Source organism: Equus quagga, chromosome 1, assembly GCF_021613505.1.
Source record: "Equus quagga isolate Etosha38 chromosome 1, UCLA_HA_Equagga_1.0, whole genome shotgun sequence".
In the NCBI taxonomy this organism is placed as follows: domain Eukaryota; kingdom Metazoa; phylum Chordata; class Mammalia; order Perissodactyla; family Equidae; genus Equus; species Equus quagga.
Window position 1 is genome coordinate 128,587,938 of NC_060267.1, and position 18,820 is coordinate 128,606,757.

General features: G+C 36.7%; 1 protein-coding gene across 6 annotated transcripts in view; it reads left to right on the forward strand.

Moving 5' to 3' along the window:
• CFAP20DC (CFAP20 domain containing) overlaps window positions 1–18,820 on the forward strand; it is a 234,197-nt gene that overhangs the window by 102,822 nt on the left and 112,555 nt on the right. For all 6 annotated transcript variants that reach the window (XM_046638094.1, XM_046638134.1, XM_046638109.1 and 3 more), the window contains one exon: window positions 5,490–5,646. In XM_046638094.1, coding sequence (XP_046494050.1) covers window positions 5,490–5,646 — 157 coding nt within the window. The remainder of the gene's footprint in view (window positions 1–5,489; window positions 5,647–18,820) is intronic.

An 18,820-nucleotide genomic window follows, 5' to 3' on the forward strand; every position in this document is an offset into this window, starting at 1 on the left:
CTCCTGACCATGTGGATATAAAATTACTATTTCAGTCTCTGCTTACACCACTTAGAAAACACAATATGTTGCTGATAGAGATTAATAAAGTCATTGTAAGTAGATTTCCTATTGAGAAATTAAAATTAACATGTGAAAAATTATTTTAAAAGGCACAAAACTAAACGTCTTAAAACCCCATTCTTTGTTATTTTAGGAGCACAAAAGGAAAATGAGGTTCTAAAATTCTGCAAAGAGATATACTTTAGAATTGCTAGGTTATCAAATTGTGGTTTCTTGTTTGTCATTTCCTTTTAGAAAGGCGGTGCTGGCTAGAGCTATGCACTGTTAGTGACCCAGCCTCTTTCTACACTGACAAAATGAATTATCTTCAGATCTTTCCTACAGTAATGGCAGAGAATAGGGGCATGAGAAATCAAAAAAGAGCTGGGACAACCAAGAACTTGTTATTGCATGCATTTGGGTGGGGGTGTGTGTGTATGTTCATAGAATATAGTTTTTTCGCCAGTATAAAGCCATATTGCTTTCAGTCAGTAAAATCTGGAAATTCATGCTTTGAATCATTCTTTCACCCCTTGCTAGTCGATTACATCATGTAAAATTCTATGCTGGAACTAAATAGCATAAAATCTCTTAGTAATCCAATCAACAAACTAAATAGAACTGTCTTTTCTCTCTCAGATTGCTGTCTTTCTGGCGCATACTTCTTAAGGACCCATAATTATTAATAATTTAGATCAAGAGGTCTTCCCTGCTGGACTAGACTTGCATGTAGGAATAAAGTGATTAGAGATCAAGAAAAATGTCAAAAAGGGGATTTTAAGAATGGATGATATCACAAAGCCTAATGAAAATAATATTTTATAAAGATCAACTGTAATTCAGATAATCCACCTGTTGATAGTAGAGAGTTCATATTCTTTTCGAAAACTTAGGAAAATATATCACAGAATTTATATGAATAATGAGTTATTTGTTGAAGCTTATGAAAATTGAAACCTTTATAAATATCAGCTAAACCAAAAAATAATTTCTATTTCCTCTAGCCAACGGAGATTTGTGAAAGTTATTCTCATCTTTTTCAGGAATTACTCCGATCTGTACTTCTAAGAGATGGATTCACTAAATAAGTTATCAGTTCCCACACACTTATGGGGTTTGTTAAGTGATTATAGAATGAAAGATCTAAAGTGTTTGTATAAGCATGTGTGTACATGCATGTCTTCATACGTTCATACACACACAGGCATGCCATTATTTGTTGAGTACTTTCCATGAAGCCATGAGTCCAAGAAGAGGGAATAAAAGCAGCTTGACTGTGACTGATAAGAAAAGTGTGTAAATCACACCTAAAGCACAAGCAACAAAATCAAAAATAAATAAGTGGGACTACATCAAATTAAAAAGCTTCTGCACAGCAAAAGAAATGACCAAAAAAGTGAAAAGACAGCCTACGAAAGGGGAAAAAATATTTGTAAACCGTTGTTCTCATAAGGGGTTAATATCCAAAATATGTAAAGAACTCATATAATTCAATAACAACAAAGTAAATAATCCAATTAGAAAATGGGCAAAGGACCTAAATAGACATTTTTCCAAAGAAGATATACAGATGGCCAACAGCTATATGAAAAGATGATCAACATCACAAGTCATTAGGGAAATACGAATTAAAACCACAATGAAATATCACCCCACACCTGTTAGAATGGCTGTCATCAAAAAGACAAGAGATAATAAATGCTGGTGTGGATGTGGAGAAAAGGGAACCCTTGTGCACTGTCGGTGGGATTGTAAATTTGTATAGCTACTATGGAAAATAGTATGGAGGATCCTCAAAAAATTACAAATAGAACTACCATATGATCCAGAAGTTCCACTTCCAGGAATATATCCAAAGGAAATGAAAACACTAACTTTAAAAGATATCTGCACCCCTATGTTCATTGCAGCTTTGTTTACAACAGCCAAGATGTGGAAACAACCTAAGTGTCCATCAATGGATGAATGGATAAAGAAGTAGTGGTGTATATATATATATATACACACAATGGAATATTTCTCAGCCCTGAAAAACAAGGAAATCCTACCATTTGTGACAACATGGATGAACTTGACAGCATTATGCTAAGTGAAATAAGTCAGACAGAGAAGGACAAGTACTGTATGATCTCACTTACATGTGGAATCTAATCAAAACAATACAAAAAACACCTAACTCAGATAAAGAAGTCAGATGGGTGGTTAGCAGAGGTGGGGGGCGGAGGGGCAGGAACTGGGGGAGGGTGGTCAAAAGTTGCAAACTTCAGTTATAAGATAAATAAGTATGAGGGCTGTGATATACAGTATGATGACTAAAGTTGACACTGCTGTGTGATATATAGGAAAGTTAAGGGAGTAGTAGATGCTGAGTTCTCAACACAAGGAGAAATTTTTCTTTTTTTTATTGTATCTATATGAGATGATGGATGTTAACTAAACCTGTTGTGGTAATAATTTCACAGTATATGTGAATCAAACTATCGTGCTCTATACCTTAAACTTATACAGTGATGTGTGCTTATTTCTCAGTAAAACTGGGGAAAAGATAAAAATGTGTAGTAGGTAAGGGCCTGATTTCCTGGGACTTTTTAAAAGTGGACACCAATTCCCATACAGAGCTGACAGGGTCTGATGGGGCGGTCAGGTGCGGCCAACTGGAGAGTTCATCAAAGCAGGGAACAAAGGAGCGGGGCCCCGAGCAGAAATGCCCAGCATGTTCCCATGCCTTCCTGGGCCTGGAAGCTCTGATTCCTTGTTCAAAACCAAACTCAGATGTCACCTCCAAGCCTTTCCTAGATGTAGGAAGACTTAGATTCAAAGAAAATAAAGCAGATAATTTAAAAACAGTCATTGACTCTAGAAATATGAAGAAGTTGTGTAAGGAAAGGAAAGGTAATCATAAAGCATCACTTGACTCAGTTGTGTTCAGTATTTACTTAGTCACAATAGGAAAAACACAGAATATGGATTTTAAGGAAAAGAGAGAAAGAGAAAGAATGAGAGAGAATTATCTAGGGAGGATGAAGTAGAGGAAGTAGGATGTATAAGAGAGCTATAGGTCTTGTCTACTGTAATAAGAAATCAGTAGATAATGTCTAAGGTTGATGACTCGAGAGATATTATTTAAAAATACAGGGGGCCAGCCCAGTGGTGTAGTGGTTAAGTTTGCATGCTCCACATTGGCGGCCTGGGGTTCACTGGTTCAGATCCTGGGCACAGACCTACACACCATTCGTCAAGCCATGCTGTGGCAGCGTCTCACATAGAAGAACTAGAAGGACTTACAACTAGGATATACAACTATGTACTGGGGCTTTGGGGAGAAAAAAAAAAAGAGGAAGATTGGCAACAGATGTTAGCTCAGAGCCAATCTTCCTCAAAAAAAAAAAAAGAGAGAGAGAAGAAACAGTTAAGAGTTGACAGTATGAATAGATGAATGGAGAGGTATCAAAAGACTACATTTTGTATAAAACTTGTGGCACTATTTGGCTTATATTGACATATAATATCATGATAAAAATTTTCAAATATTTTTTAAAAGAAGCCTTTCCTGAACTCCCTGCCTTCCCACCTTGAGCCCCCTCTGTACTAACTGAATCTAATAGATGCCACATGTCTGCCTCCCTTCCCAGACTGGAAGGACTGTCTTAGTCAGTGCTGTATGCCTGGAGCCAAGCCCAGTCTCTCTAACACCTCGTAAGTGCTTAGCACCAATGGGGAAGAATGGATGAATGCAATTACTAATGGGATGAACCAGCTGAATTATTGGAATTGGGGCATAATAAGTCCTGTAGGAATAGAAACCGCCTTTATAACAGCTACAGTAATTGCTAATATAATAATAATGTTAATAATTGTTATTGGATAGCTGGCAACCCCCACACCTCCATCCCTAGAACCTGGATTTTACCAAGCCCTGATGTTTCAGCCTATGGTATGACTACTGGATTTGTCCCTTACATTCCACTTCCTGTTGTAGCCTTCTAACCAGACCCTCCTCACTTCATGCCTAAATGACTGACAGAGACTAACTTAGTCTCTATGGCTCAGTCTATCTCCACTCTACCTCAGCTTCCCCCACTGATCCCCTCTACCACCCCAAACATTCCTGCATCAGGGCTAGTCCAAAGTCCTCAATGCTTGACTTTTGTCACATTCCCCTCCAAAAACCACAATGACAATTCACCCTCAAGTCCAAGGTTCTCTTCCTGATCTTCCAGTTCCTCCAGAGCCTTGCCTCACTGGCCCACCCCACATTACTTCCCACACCTCCCCAGAGCTCACCATTGGTCAAGCCAGTCTCATTACCACATCACATTCAGTCCTATCTCCTACATTCTATTATGCCAGACCCCGTTTTCCCCCAAAAAGACCAGAGCATCCCCATGGCCTGGGAATATAATTTTACCATTGAGACATCTACAAAGAAAATAATCTTCATGTATTTAATCAATAATTTACTGCAATCTCTTTTCCTTTTCTATTATGGAAGTAACTTCAGATTCTCCTCCATGTTAAAATCAACATTCCTAAATAGAACTTGCCTTTAAAAAGTAACATTATTATTTCCTTCATCAATGAATATAGCTTTCAATTTTGATATATTAATAATATGGACCTTATGTAAACTGTGCTTCTAAACAAGTAATGGAAAAGCCTGGTATTTTAAAAGAAGCATAGACAATTTTAAATACTACTATTCTTTTAATTTAAAAAATTCTTTTTCCTGCTTTTGTCCTGCAGTCTAAAATATATCTTAATTCCTTACTAAATGATTATTTTCTACTTTTCTTTAGCTCAGTCAGACCATTTTGAGAATTCATTTGATGAAGTATTGAGGGGTATAATTGTTTAATGGGCAGAAATTAGTCCCTGTAAGAGTACTTTAAAAACTGGCAAGTACCAGGCATAATTACAAATTCTTTTGAAGAATCTCTTTTTGTACAATAGGTTAATTGGTTATAAGTAGACGGCACTGGCCACAATTTAAACCCAGCTTCTAACTTCATCCATGCTTTTTTTTTTTTGTTAACAAATGTAAGTGACTAACTGTGATCAAATTAGTCTCCTTGAAGGAACAATTGGCTACTTATCCCTGGTTTTGAAGATTGAAGTGTGGTAAGGCACCTGCAGTTAGCTTCCCACTAGCATACTGCCTGTAGATCTAGAGTTATTTCCCAGAGTTGTCAAAACTTTGTCTCACGATGGGAACTCTGTAGTCAGATGACCAATGTGTAGTTTAGATTATGATGATTTCTTTGGAATAATCAAGACAATTTTTAAGAAAATTGAAACCAAAGCAGATAAAGATTTGCCTAAAGAGGAAAACTGGTTTGGGGCTGGTTGATCCAGATAATTGCCTCAACTCTCTGGACTTCCCACATATCAATGGCTTGTTCGCTAATGTGGTTATAGAAAGTACTTACTCTTCGTTTCTTGTATTTTAGTGGTGCAATCTGTGCATTGACTTGGTGGCATTTACCAGTGAAATATTCAAGGGAGCGGTTTTCCAGTCATTGGATGGAATTATTGTCTCAGCTAACTGTAAGCTACGGAAGATCTTCACTTTAAAATCCAAGCCTCAAGACACTGCTGATAAAGATGGTATGTTCAGGTTGCTATCAAGATTTTTAAATCCTCCAATGTGTTTTTAAAATTAGACGTTCCTGTGGGTAGTGGGAGTACATAGTAGTCGTTTTTTAAATTTATTCTATTTTATCATGGAAAGAACAAAATATGAGATCCATCCTCTTAAGACATTTTTAAGTATACAGTATATTATTGTTGACTATGGATACAGTGTTGCACAGCAGATCTCTAGAGCTTATTCATCTTGATTGAAACTTTATGCCTGTTGATTAATATCTCCCCATTTTCCCCTTCCCTCAACCCATGGAAACCACTATTCCCCTCTTTGATTCCGTGAACTTGACTATTTTAGATATAAGTGGAATCATGCCGTATTTGTCTCTCTATAATTGGCTTATTCCATTTAGCATAAGTCTTCATGGTTCATCCATATTATAGCTTATTGTCGTTCTTTACTCTGGATCACATGTTTATTTTTACTGTCTGAATGTTACAGAGATATTTTTATTTTTGTGTTTATTTTTCTTTTTTATTTATGGTAGCACTTACTATCTGAATTAGTCAGGGTTCTTAGTTGTAAGCAACAGAATCCTCTCTAGGAAGTTGAAACACAAAAAGAATTTATTTAAGGAAATTAGCGAATTCATGGAATCTCAAAGATATCCAGAAAGTCAGGCTTGGAGGCTACAGCCAAGAAAAAACCCAGCCGCCACCACAAGACTGCTCCAAGAAGACCTCGATAGCCACTGCCACTGGGCAGAGACTCCGTAAGTCACACCCTAATGCTGGGCTCTATAAATTCTAGGTTCCAGAATTTCTATTACTGTCGCGCCTGAAAGTTGAATGTCTTCTTCCATGCCACCCTCGCCAGAAGTGTATTTCTTCTTCTTCATATTTCCCTCTACTCAACAAAGGCTGACATGACTGTGTCTGATCTGTGGAGCCTGGGTTACATGCTGCAAGGGAGGCTGGCAAAGCAAATGTCTGATTCCTGACTAGGGAGATAGGACTCATTGTGTATCAAAGTCATCAAATTAGGAAGGGTGTTCGAAAGATGTTTAACATCCAAAAGCTCTACATTGTCCACTATGCTATCTTATTACCCTGTGTACATTTCATGAAGTCATTTGGGAGAAATTATATTCATATACTAATTTTCTAATGATCACGTTAAAATAGAAAGATGGTTGAGTTATTCCTCACATTATTTCTAGAAAGACTGGAAATATATACATTAATTATTCATTATATGAGTAATAAATATATTCTGCAGGTAACTTAGCCATCTAGAATTCATAAGTCAGCACAAACTCTCCTGCTAAGATAGTCTTAAACAACTGAAAGTATTGAGAGAATACTGATGCTTCCTTTTGATTTTCATCTGGGATTATTTTTAACGAAATCAATTCTTCTAGAAGCCCAGGAAGCAGAGCTGCACGTAAGATGGCAAAGGTGATTTCTTAGAAGTTTGTATGTAGACTTTAAACCTGCACTCCATCTGGATGAATGTCTGAGAAATCCTTGTGTGGTTCATTCTGTGGAACAGAACACTGTGCCTATAAATTTCATTTGATAATAAAACACAGCAGTGCATTAACAGCTCCCCAGATCACCAGCCAGGAAGTGTGGCCGTTTATCTTACATACCACTTAAAGGCTATACAAGAAAGTGAAAGATTTCATTTGAAAAAATAGCACACAGCTAATAAGAAACATCAAAATTTACAGAAATATATGTGCATTCTACAGATCATAGGAGGTGAATCATAACCTGACTAATATTTTTAAATAAATATAAGAAAAAAGTGAATCAAAAATTGTCAGTTTAAATGCATGTTTTTATCTCTGATTCTTCCTCAAGCCCCACTAACATTATAATATAGGAATAAAAAAGGTAGAAACCCACCAGGATGAAAAGGAGACAACAACAGACGAAAGATGTTCATAAATTTTGTAAGATTGCAGAGTGACAACTGACATAGAAGAGCAGAGAAAGCTGAAACGTTTGAGTTTACAGAGAGGATGCCAATGAGATTCATAATGTAGGACCTCAGAGGGACCCAAGAATTGGCAGCCCTAGGTACTGCCAAAGTTAAAGGGTGTGGTTAAAAACAGGGAGATGGTTAAAATTCTGTATAGGTATCTATAGGACCAGATCCCCTGTCCAACTCCATGTGACAAGGCAACAGGAGATTTCTTCTCTGGAGAAACTGAACCAGAGAGCTTCTGAACACAGGTACATCGAGTATGTGGTAGATAGACACCAAAACTAATAGGAGGAAGGAAAAGATAGACACCAAAACTAATAGGAGGAAGGAAAAGATAAAGTAAGGAATAGATATGTTTTTCTCAGAGTTAAGAAAAGATACTACATCTATAAAACAAGAATAATTTGTTCCTGCTTTACTTCAATAAACATTTTGTTGAAGTTTATTATATTATACTATATATTTATTATATTATATTATAAATGTTATAATATTATAAACTTTTTATATATGTATAGAAACATTCACAGATCATAAGTGTGTAGCTTGAGGGATTACCACAAAGTGAACGCATTTCTGTACCCACCACTCAGATCAAGAAATAGGATATTTCAAGCATCCTAGAAGCCCTGCTTGTGCCCCCTCCCAATCATGACCCTCTTCCTTCTTCTGAGAGGTAACTCCATCCTGACTTCCAACACCACAGATTAATGGGACCTATTTTGGAACTTTATATAAATAGATTCAGACAGTACGTATTCTTTTATATATATATTATTTCACAAAACATTGTGTTTGTGAGATTCATCTATGTTGTTACTGATTTTCAGTACTGTATAGTATGCCATTTTATGAATAGACCACAATGTATTTATCCAATTTAGGCTATTTTGAATAGTTCTGCTAGAATCATTCTACATTTCTCTTAGAGCATCTGTGTAGACATTTATTTGGATATTTATTGAGGAGCTGAATGAATTACATACTTTAGCTTTATTAATTTTAGTTATTATATTTTTTGATTCTAGAATTTCATTAGATTCTTTTTTATAGTTTCCATTCCTTAGCTGAAGTTCTCTATTTTTTTATCTAATTTCTCAAATATATTGAAATTATTTTAAAGTCCATGGCTCATAATTCCAATATCTGGCTGTCCTGTGGATCTGTTGCTGTTGCCTGTTTTTCTCTTGGTCTTGTCTCCTGATACGCCTGATAAGTTTTGAATGAATGCTGGACATTGGAAATCAAAAACTATAGAGATATTTTGAGACTTTGTATTTATTGTCTTCCTCTAAAGATATAGTACCAAAGACGTAAAATAAAAAAAGAAGAAGCCCAAAGGACTGAAAATAGGATGGAAATGTTAAGTATATTAGAAGTTAGTCCAAGAGGTCCACCATTAGAGTAAAAGGATTCCAAGATGAGAAACTAGAGAAAACAGAAAGGATGAAATAAAAGCTTTCCCAAAATTGGACCAGGTGTTTTCAGATTGACAAAGCTCATCAAAAAAAGACTCACCAGTATGTAATTTCAGAACAGGAGGGGAAAAGAAAAGATCCTTTAAAACTTCTAGAATTTTTTTAAAAATTCGTATTACATACAAAGGATTAGGAGTAAGCATGATGTCTGACTTCGTACAGCAACATTAGATGGTGGAAGACCTTGCATCTATACCTTCAAAAGTCTAAGTCTAAGGAAAAATTGTCTTCAGCTCAGAATTCTGCACCCATTCAGTCTATCAGTTAAGTGAGGGCACAGTGAAGATATTTGCAGACATGCAAGGACTCAAACATTTATTTACTTACATCCTTTCTCAGAAAAGATCTGGAAGATATTCTCCACAAAAATTAAGGAGTAAATAAGATAAAGGCATATATGAGGCCCAACAGAGGATTTCATCCAGGAGAAAACAAAGGAAATTTCCAGAATTATGGTTAAAGGAATTCACAGGATGGCACTTGTGCAGCACATCTAGAGCGCAGTCGGTTCAGATTTTAGCAGAAAAATGGAGGCTTTCAAGAAGGAAAATCTCCAGAAAAATAATGTATCTGATAAGAGTGTGATGTGTTTGAATGTGGAAAATAAATCAATTGTGATCTTACAGTGCTAATGGGAGTTTGGGAAAAATTAATGTTAGGAATGTAGAAAACCCGTGACAAAACAAAGAGGTGATCAACTTCAAGGAAAACAAAAAATTGTACACGAAAGGAAATGTAATCATGTGGCTCAGATGTACACAACTTTTTTTTTAATAGACTATTTTTTAGGGAAGTTTTAGATTCACAACAAAATTGAGCGGAAAGTACAGAGAATTTCCATATGTTCCTTGTCCCCACACATGTATGGTCTCCCCACCTATGACCACCCATACCAGAGTGGTACATTTGTTGCAATTGATGAACCTGCATTCACATGTCATTATCACCCAAAGTCCATAGTTTACGTTTGGATTCACTCCGTGTTATACATTCTGTGGATTTTGACAAATGAGTAATGACATGTATACACCATTATAGTATCATACAGAATAGTTTCACTGCCCTAAAAGTCTTCTGTGTTTCCTTTTTACTGTTTCCATAGTTTTGCCTTTTCTAGTATGTCACATAGTTGGAATCACACAGCATGTAGCCTTTAGAGTGACTTCTTTCACTTAGCAATATGTATTTAAGGTTCCTGCATATCTTTTTGTGACTTTATAGCTCATTTCATTTTAGCACTGAATAATAGCGCATTGTCTGTATGTACCAGTTTATTTATCCGTTCATCTACTCAAGGATATTTTAGTTGCCTCCAAATTGGGCAATTATGAATAAAGCTAGTATAAATCTTCTTGTGTAGGTTTTTGTGGACATAAATTTTCAACTCATTTGGGTAAATACCAAGGAGCACAATTGCTGGTTCATATGGTAAGAGTATGTCTAGTTCTGTAAGAAACTGCCAAACTGTCTTCCACAGTGGCTGTCACATTTGCATTCCCATCAGCAACGAATCAGAGTTCCCATTGCTTCACACCCTCGCCAGCATTTGGGGTTGTCAGTGTTTGGGACTTATTCTAATAGGTGTGTAGTGGCACAACTTTCTTACATAGTCTTAATAATGTAAACCACTGAATAATAATTTATCCCAAAATTATGAAAAATCATATTTGAAGGATGTGAGGAAGGAAGGAAGGTGGCACGGTGGTTTAACAGTGCTGAATCCTCTTTTTTCCAAAATAGGATGTCAAATATTGTCTAAAACTAAGTGCCGAAATGTCAGTATAAGGCTACTATTTATAAATATAGAAGTAAATACCAGACGGTGTAGAAAGGCTTGAAAAGTTGCCTCTGCATTGCAGGACAGGGGGATGAATGGGGTGGGAAGGCAGCAGATAGGGAATGATGGTATGATTTTTTTTTCTCCTAATTTTATAGTCCTATTCGAATTTTTGAAGACTATACATGTATTTTGTTTTATAATTGATTTTTTTAAGTAAATGGATAATCTGTAAAAGATTCCAAGAACAAGATTTGTGTGATTTCTTTCAGGTTTTTAGAAGGCCTGAAAAGAAGCCTTATGAAGGTAGCATCTCAGATTACCTAAAACGTTCTGACGAGAACTTGGGGAAGCATGCTGTAGTTCAGGGCACCTGGAGTATAAACCCATGTTCCTCATTTAGCTGCCAGTACTTAACCTTGTACAAGTACTCTCCCTGTCTCTATGCTTTAGTTTCCTCATCAGTAAAATGAGGATAATAACTGTTCCTTGGTTAGATAAATACCATTATTATATTCCTAGTAAAAGCATAATGTGTATAAGCTAAGTACATCTTGGAGAAATTGAATTGATAGTGTAGAGCCTAAAGATATGGATTAATGTTTCCATAGTCCATTACTGTGATCATGTACCAGCTTTGTGGTTTTTGTGAGTTCTGACCATCCTTAAGCTTTGTTTCCTCATTAATTATATAAGGTTGTTGTGAAGATCCAATCAAATATAAAAATACCTATGATAAGACATAAACTATAATGCAGCATATAGATGCTAAGCACTTATCTGCCTTCTATATATCAGGCACTGGGATGCACACAGCCCCTGCTTCGAGGAGCTCCGGGGCTCACAGGGAACCCTACATGTACATGTAGACTACAGTACTGGTGGACAGTTCTCTAATGGGCTTAACCAGCTGTGAGAGGAGAGTCTGGAGCACTGACGCCTTACTTGAGAGAGTGACTTGGTGAGGCATTGGATTTCACAGACCTGTCAAGTTAAGAAAAACTCGAGGACTAACATAAGGTTGTCAACTTTTGAATTTGTCAAATCAGAGTATTAAAATGGACAAACAAGAAAAACCACAATTAATTCTGATTGTTTCATTAAATAAAAGGACGTTTAAACACAGGGAAGGTCTTAATTTCAGAACAAAGGCTGAAATTTTCACCGCAGACCAGTGAAAATGACTTTATGGATCAGTGTCTGTCCATATACCAGTGTTTGGTCTACACTAACCAAGAGAAATAAACTTTCCAAGCTGCATCCTGAAGGAAAAATAATAATTTCCCAAGTAATGAAAGTGGACAACGAGAAGAGAAAGCATTTCTGGTAGAGAAAAGAACATATATGTCTAAAGGCATGGCATCACAAAAGGACCTGGTGTGTTCAAGGGACAAGTTCAGTATGGTCCATGGCAGGGGTGGGAGGTATGATGTGTAATATTGCATTTCTAGGCTGCATACTTTGGGTGACATAAATATGTAGAGCAAGTTTCCTGTCTTGAGAGTTCACTGTGTAATTATAGACAGTAGAAAAGTTCACAATACAAGAGTTCATTCTGAAGACAATTCAATGAAAGATAAAGTATGGGGCAAATTGAGTGTCTCTGTCAAGGACGTTGACAGCAGAAGTGATAACAGTGATGATTATAATGATGATAAGAGCAGTGGGTGTTTTAAGCACTTTGTGTATATGAACTTAATTTAATCCTCATAACAACTCTATGAGGTGGATGTTAGTATCATCCCAATTTTACAAATAGAAAAACTGAGGCACAGAAAAGTCAGGTAATGTGCCCAATGTCACACAGCTGTTAAATAGAGAAGCAGGATTTGAACCCTGGCAGTAGGACTCCAAAGTTTATATTCCTAATTACTCCAGTGTACTGCCTCTCATGGAAGTGTAGAAGAGAGGGGAAATAAAAAAGGAAAGATACAAGAGATGCCAAGGTATAACAATTTGAGGATTTGGTAACTGACTGTGTTGAAGGTGTCTCTATTACCGTAAGTGATGGATGTCCCTCTGTCTTTCCTACTGAAGGAGGGGTCAATTTCTTCTGCCAAGACAGTTTAGTCAGTCATAGTGTTGACATTTTTATCATAAGAAACTTTTTTACCTGTTTCTTACATTCCATTCTTGGATTCAATTTTTAAAACATTGTATTAAATGCTTACTCAAGTTCAGTTCTGTGTTGTTCTTGGCTTATTTAAACTGCTGCCATTTCACTCTAGAACCTCTTAAAATCACCAAGCTGGGAAATTTTGCCTAATTCCCTGGCTGTTCTCTGTTACACAGTGGGATATAATAGAAAGTGAATTATTGGAGCCTTAAGAGAAGCAATTAACCAGTTTTTCACTTGCTCAGAGGAATGACTTATGCTGGACAAGTAGTAAAGCATGCTGATTCAATTTAGTTTATTACTTTTATGATTCTCAAGCGGACGTGGGCTGGCATTTTTAGGCATTTGCATGACTGAATTATTGATTAACTTGTAGTATTCTGCATTTAAAAAAAACCAATATATGTGTAGGTAGTTAGGTAAGAGAAAGAGAAGAAAAGAGAGGAAAGAGCAAGTGGTAACCCAAGTGTGGACTTATGCTATGTCAATGAGGATTTTACAGATGTCCTGACTCCCCAGTTCAGTGTTCTTTCTAAAATGTCAGGACTAGAGAGTATGTGTTCTGCATTTAGAAATGGAAGAAGAAAAGAAGAATTAAAAATATGATTTCAGACTGAGAGCCCCTTGAGGGCATAGACCAGGTCTCCACATTTTTGTCTCTAGCATATGAGCTGGAACCAGTAACCTGTCATAAATGTTTGATGAGTTAATGTAGTAAGGGTTGGCTAATTGTTCAATTATTCATTCATTCACTGTCACTATTCAATAAACCTTTATTGGATGACAAGCAATGTGAAGAAAATTATCCCTTCGAAGGCAACGCAAAAAAACTAAAAATACTGACGTCTTGCCTTAATAGACTCATCGTTCAGGAAGGGCCTTAGAGGTCATCTAATCCAATGTCTTAATTATACAGATGAAGAAAACAAGGCCCATGGAAATGAGGCATCTTGTGCTGAGGCCACAGAAGGTGGAACTCAAGGCCAGGCCTCCAACTGTTCTTTCCTCAACAATACACAAGTTTACCTTCCTCAGTAACCGGAAAGGTTTAGTGTTTTTAATAATTAACATTGTTGAGTGTCTTTCCACCTCTCTGTCTCCAGGTCAGATGAGTGTACACTGTACCCAAATCTTGTCAATTTAAGGCTGCATTCCTACTCCTTCCCGGAGTGTAGTTGAACTCAAAATGCCCTTGCCTAATAAAGAAAGGGGGCAAGAAAGGGAATAAGATCTTGGCGTTTACAGAGGTACCCAGCAGCCAATAGTAGATCCCGCAAAAATGGGTCATGAATATCTGTATATCAAGACTCAGAGTTATTCTGATTAAAATATCTATTAGATTTTATAATTAAATGTTATAAAATATTATTTATAACTTCATATCTCAAAATCTCTGAGGAAAACAATTCCATTTACAGTAGCATCCAAATAATTAAATTCTTAGGAATAACTTTAACCAAGGAGGTGAAAGACTTGTACACTGAAAACTATAAAACATTGCTAAACGAAATTAAAGAAGACATAAATAAGTGGAAAGACATCTTGCATTCATGGATTGGAAGACTTGATATTGTTAAGATGTCAGCATTACCCATAGAAATCTAGAGATTCAATGCAATCTCTCCAAAATTTCAAGGGACATTTTTTGCAAAACTGGAAAAGCCAATCCTTAAATTCATATGAAATTACAAGGGGATCTGAAAAGTCAAAAACAGGCTTGAAAAAGAAGAACAAAGTTGGAGGATTTGCACTTCTGGATTTCAAAACTAACTTCAAAGTTACAGTAATCAAAAAAGTTTGCTGTTAGGACAGACATATATAGACCAATGGAATAGAATTGAGTCCAGGAGGGAACCTATACATCTGATTTTGACAAGGCTGCCAAGAACATTGAATAGGGAGAGAATAGTCTCTTCAACAAATGGTTCTGGGACAACTGGATATCCACATACAAAAGAATGAGGTGGACCCCTACCTCACACCATATACAAAAATTAACTCAAAATGGATCAGGACCTAAATATAAGAGCTAAAAAAATGCAACTCTTAGGAAAGAAAATAGAGATAAACCTTCATGACCTTGGATTTGTAAATGGGTTCTTAGATATGACACCAAAAGCACAGCAACAAAATTTTAAAAATAGATAAATTAGACTTCATCAAAATTAAAAACTTATGTGTATCAAAGGACACTATTAAGAAAGTGGAAAGACAGCTTACAAAATAGGAGAAAATATTTGTAAATCATATATCTGATAGGATATATATTCTGGTTCTTGAGAGAGTATATATATAGAATATTCTGACATATCCTAGCATCTAGAATATATAAGGGACTCTTACAACTCCACAACAAAAAGACAACCCAGTTAAAAAATAGTCAAAGGACTTAAATAGACATTTCTCCAAGATATACAAATGGCAGACAAACACAAGAAAAGATGCTCAACGATTAAAACCACAATGAGATACCACTTCACACCCACTAAGATGGCTATAATTTTTTTTAATGGAAAATAAGTCTTAACAAGTATGTAGAGAAATTGCAACATTTGTGCATTGCTGATGGGAATGCAAAATGTTTGACCTACTGCGGAAAAGGTTTTGACAGTTCCTAAAAAAGTTAAACAGAATGCCATGTGACCCTGCAATTCCACTCCTAGGTATATAGCCCCAAAAATGGAAAACAGATACGTGTGTGTGTTCTTAGCAGTATTATTTACAAAAGCCAAAATGTGGAAATAGCCTACATGTTCGTCACTGGATGAATGGATTAACAAAATGTGGTATGTACTATTCACACAGACACAAAAGGTCACGTGTTGTATGATTCCGTTTATATGAAATATCCAGAATAGATAAGTCCATAGAGACAGAATGTATATTTGTGACTGCCAGGGACTGGAGGCCAGAGGGAACGTGGAGAAACTGGTTAATGGGTAAGGGATTTTAACTTTGCAGTGATGGAAACGTTTTAGAACTAGGTAAAGGTGGTGGTTGCTCAACATTGTGAATGTAGTAAACACCCCTGAATTGTTGACTTTAAAATGCTTAATTATGTTCGTGTGAATTTCTCCTCAATAAATTATTTTTTTAAAGAAGGCTCCAAGGGGAAGATGCATTCAGGATAGCCATGTTTTTGGTGTAGTCCAGGCTTTAAACATCAAAACCTTTTGTAATAAAAATCACATACTAAGATGTGGTGGTTTTGTCACCATTGTAATGAAATAATTTATGTAGGTATTTGTTTATTTTTAGCAATAAGTACTTATGTAGCACTTTCTATGTACCAGGCACTATTCTTAGCCCCTTGCATACACTAACTCCTTCGGTTGTCACAATAACCCTGTGAGGTAAGTGCTATGTTAATATCCATGTTTTACAGATAAGGGGGGCAGGGTACATGAAGGTAAGTTACTATGCCAAAGTCACACAGCTGTTAAGTGGTGGAGGCAGATGTGAACCCAGGACACCTTTTTCCACAGCCTGTGCTTTTAACCACTAAAATATATTGCTTCTTAAAATCTTTCTGCATTACACAGTAAACTCCTTAAAGCAGGGGCTTGAATCTATGCCAGGCCCAGAGAAAATCTGATAATTATATGGTGAGTGAATGAATGAACAAACAAAAAAGGAACCGGTTTTGTAGCAATATTGTTATAGATTAAATGTTTGTGTCCCCCTAAAATTCATATGTTGAAACCTAATCCCTAATGTGATGGTACTTGGAGGTGGGGCCTTTGGGAGGTGATTAGGTCATGAGGGCAGAACCCTCATGAATAGGATTAGTGCACTTATAAAAGAGACCCCAGAGAGGTCCCCTTTCTCTGTGTGAGATTATAGCAAGAAGATGGCCGTCCATGAACTCCGTGAACTGGGAATAGGGGCCTTACCAGACGCCAAAATCTGCTGGTGCCTTGATCTTGGACTTCTCAGTGTCCAGAACTGTGAGAAACAAATTTCCATTGTTTGTAAGCCACCCAGTCCATAGTATTCTGTTATAGGAGCCCAAACAGACTAAGACAAATATTCTGGCAGTTAGAGACTTTTGTGTTTTCTGCTTGGCTCTCACTGGTGTTTCAGAGAGGTGAGATTTAATATAAATAAGACACTGTGCTTGGCACTGCAGGCTACTCTCTGATAAATAAGATGAGTGTAGTTGAGTCTGGGACAAGTGAACTATTATAAAATCAGTACTTATTTAAACTATATGACTTAGGAGAAACCATAAACCAAAACAGATACATAAATCTCACTATTTTACAAGGCATTTCCCCACAATAAAATGGGGATGATGATTTTTAATGATTTTTGTATATGTATCAAAATTGATGACAATATTTAAAGCTAGTTAAGATCTTCATCAAAGGTATTAAACACCTACAGAGTGGTTCATGTTATGATGGCTTTATGGCAAAAGAAAGGCAAACAGGGCTACAAAGTCACTCAAACATTGTAATAATACACTAACTCACACTGGGAGCAAAGACATCAAAAACCCACCATGTGATTGTGTTTGGATGCTACATGAGCAAATCTGTCAGCTTTCTCAAAGCCTTCTCCTTCATTGTACCATTTCACCATCTAAGCTGACCATTCCAGCCAACATTATGTTCTTTCAGATCTGTTAGCAGTTTAAATTTGACTGTGTCATTTTTCAGACGTTAAACAAGCAGTCTGCTGTATGTTTCCATACACAGTTCCTTCCAGAAGATAGAACTTGTCTGAAAGAACAATGCAGACAGGCCCTGTCCCTTAGTATCTTGATTGCCAGCTTGATTTGTTATTGGCCATCTGGGGAGAAAGATGTGATATCCAAATAAAATGTGCGTGGAGTACTTTTCAGGATACAGCTAAACAAAGAACAACCATGGAGGAAAAATGGAAGACTTGGCAGCTGCGTTTAGTCTAAATGGGGCTTTTATTAAAGGACTTCTATCTATGACCATTTATTGAGCATCCCCTTTGAACCAGGTGCTATACTAAATAGATCATTGGGATTCTCCCACCATTCTCTCCCCATGCTAGCAACCCTTTGGCAGAGCTGTCTTTCTTTCAGTTCCTAGAATGTACCAGAGTCCTTCTGCCTTCAGAGTCTTCAAACGCTCTGTTCCCTCCACCTGAATGATTACTCCCATCCTGTGTCACCAGGCCACTTTCCAATTATCCTCAACTTAAATGTCTCTTTATCAGAGAAGACTTTCCGTGATAGCCTGTGCTGTTAGATTCCCCTATTACCTCTTTCATAACACCTTGGACTTTTCCTTCCAAGCGTTTAGCAAAATTATAAAGAGCTATTTGTGATATAATTTGTTCATATTCTCTACTAAGTGTAAGCTTCAAAAAGGCCAGGATAGAGTCACTCCGGCTCACCACTTCCAAGCCACTCGATGAGTGCCTGGCACATAGTAGAAACTCAGTAATTATTTGCTGAACAGTAAAATGAGTAAACTAATGAAGACAGACCATGCCCTCTATGTACTTACAGTTTGGCACTGTTTAGTTTGTATAGTAGATCTATGCTATTTTGAGAATTCTTATTTTTAAATTAAGCTGTAGATGCTAAAAAATAAAATGACCTAGTAATTGGCCTTGGAGAAGGGGGCTGGTTAGTGGTGAGGTGGGTGGTGGGGAGATGAGTTAAGTTCCATTGAGATCTACCAGAACATGCAGCTACCAGAATGTAAAGCTCCTTCATAGATTGGTTTCACAAAAGTGAGACTAAACCCCCTTCCCGTATATTCCTCCACAAAGCCTCAGAGAAAGTTTGGAGTCTGTAGTTGCTAAATGGACTTCATGATTAGTCTTTATTTAAAAAAAAAAATAAACCA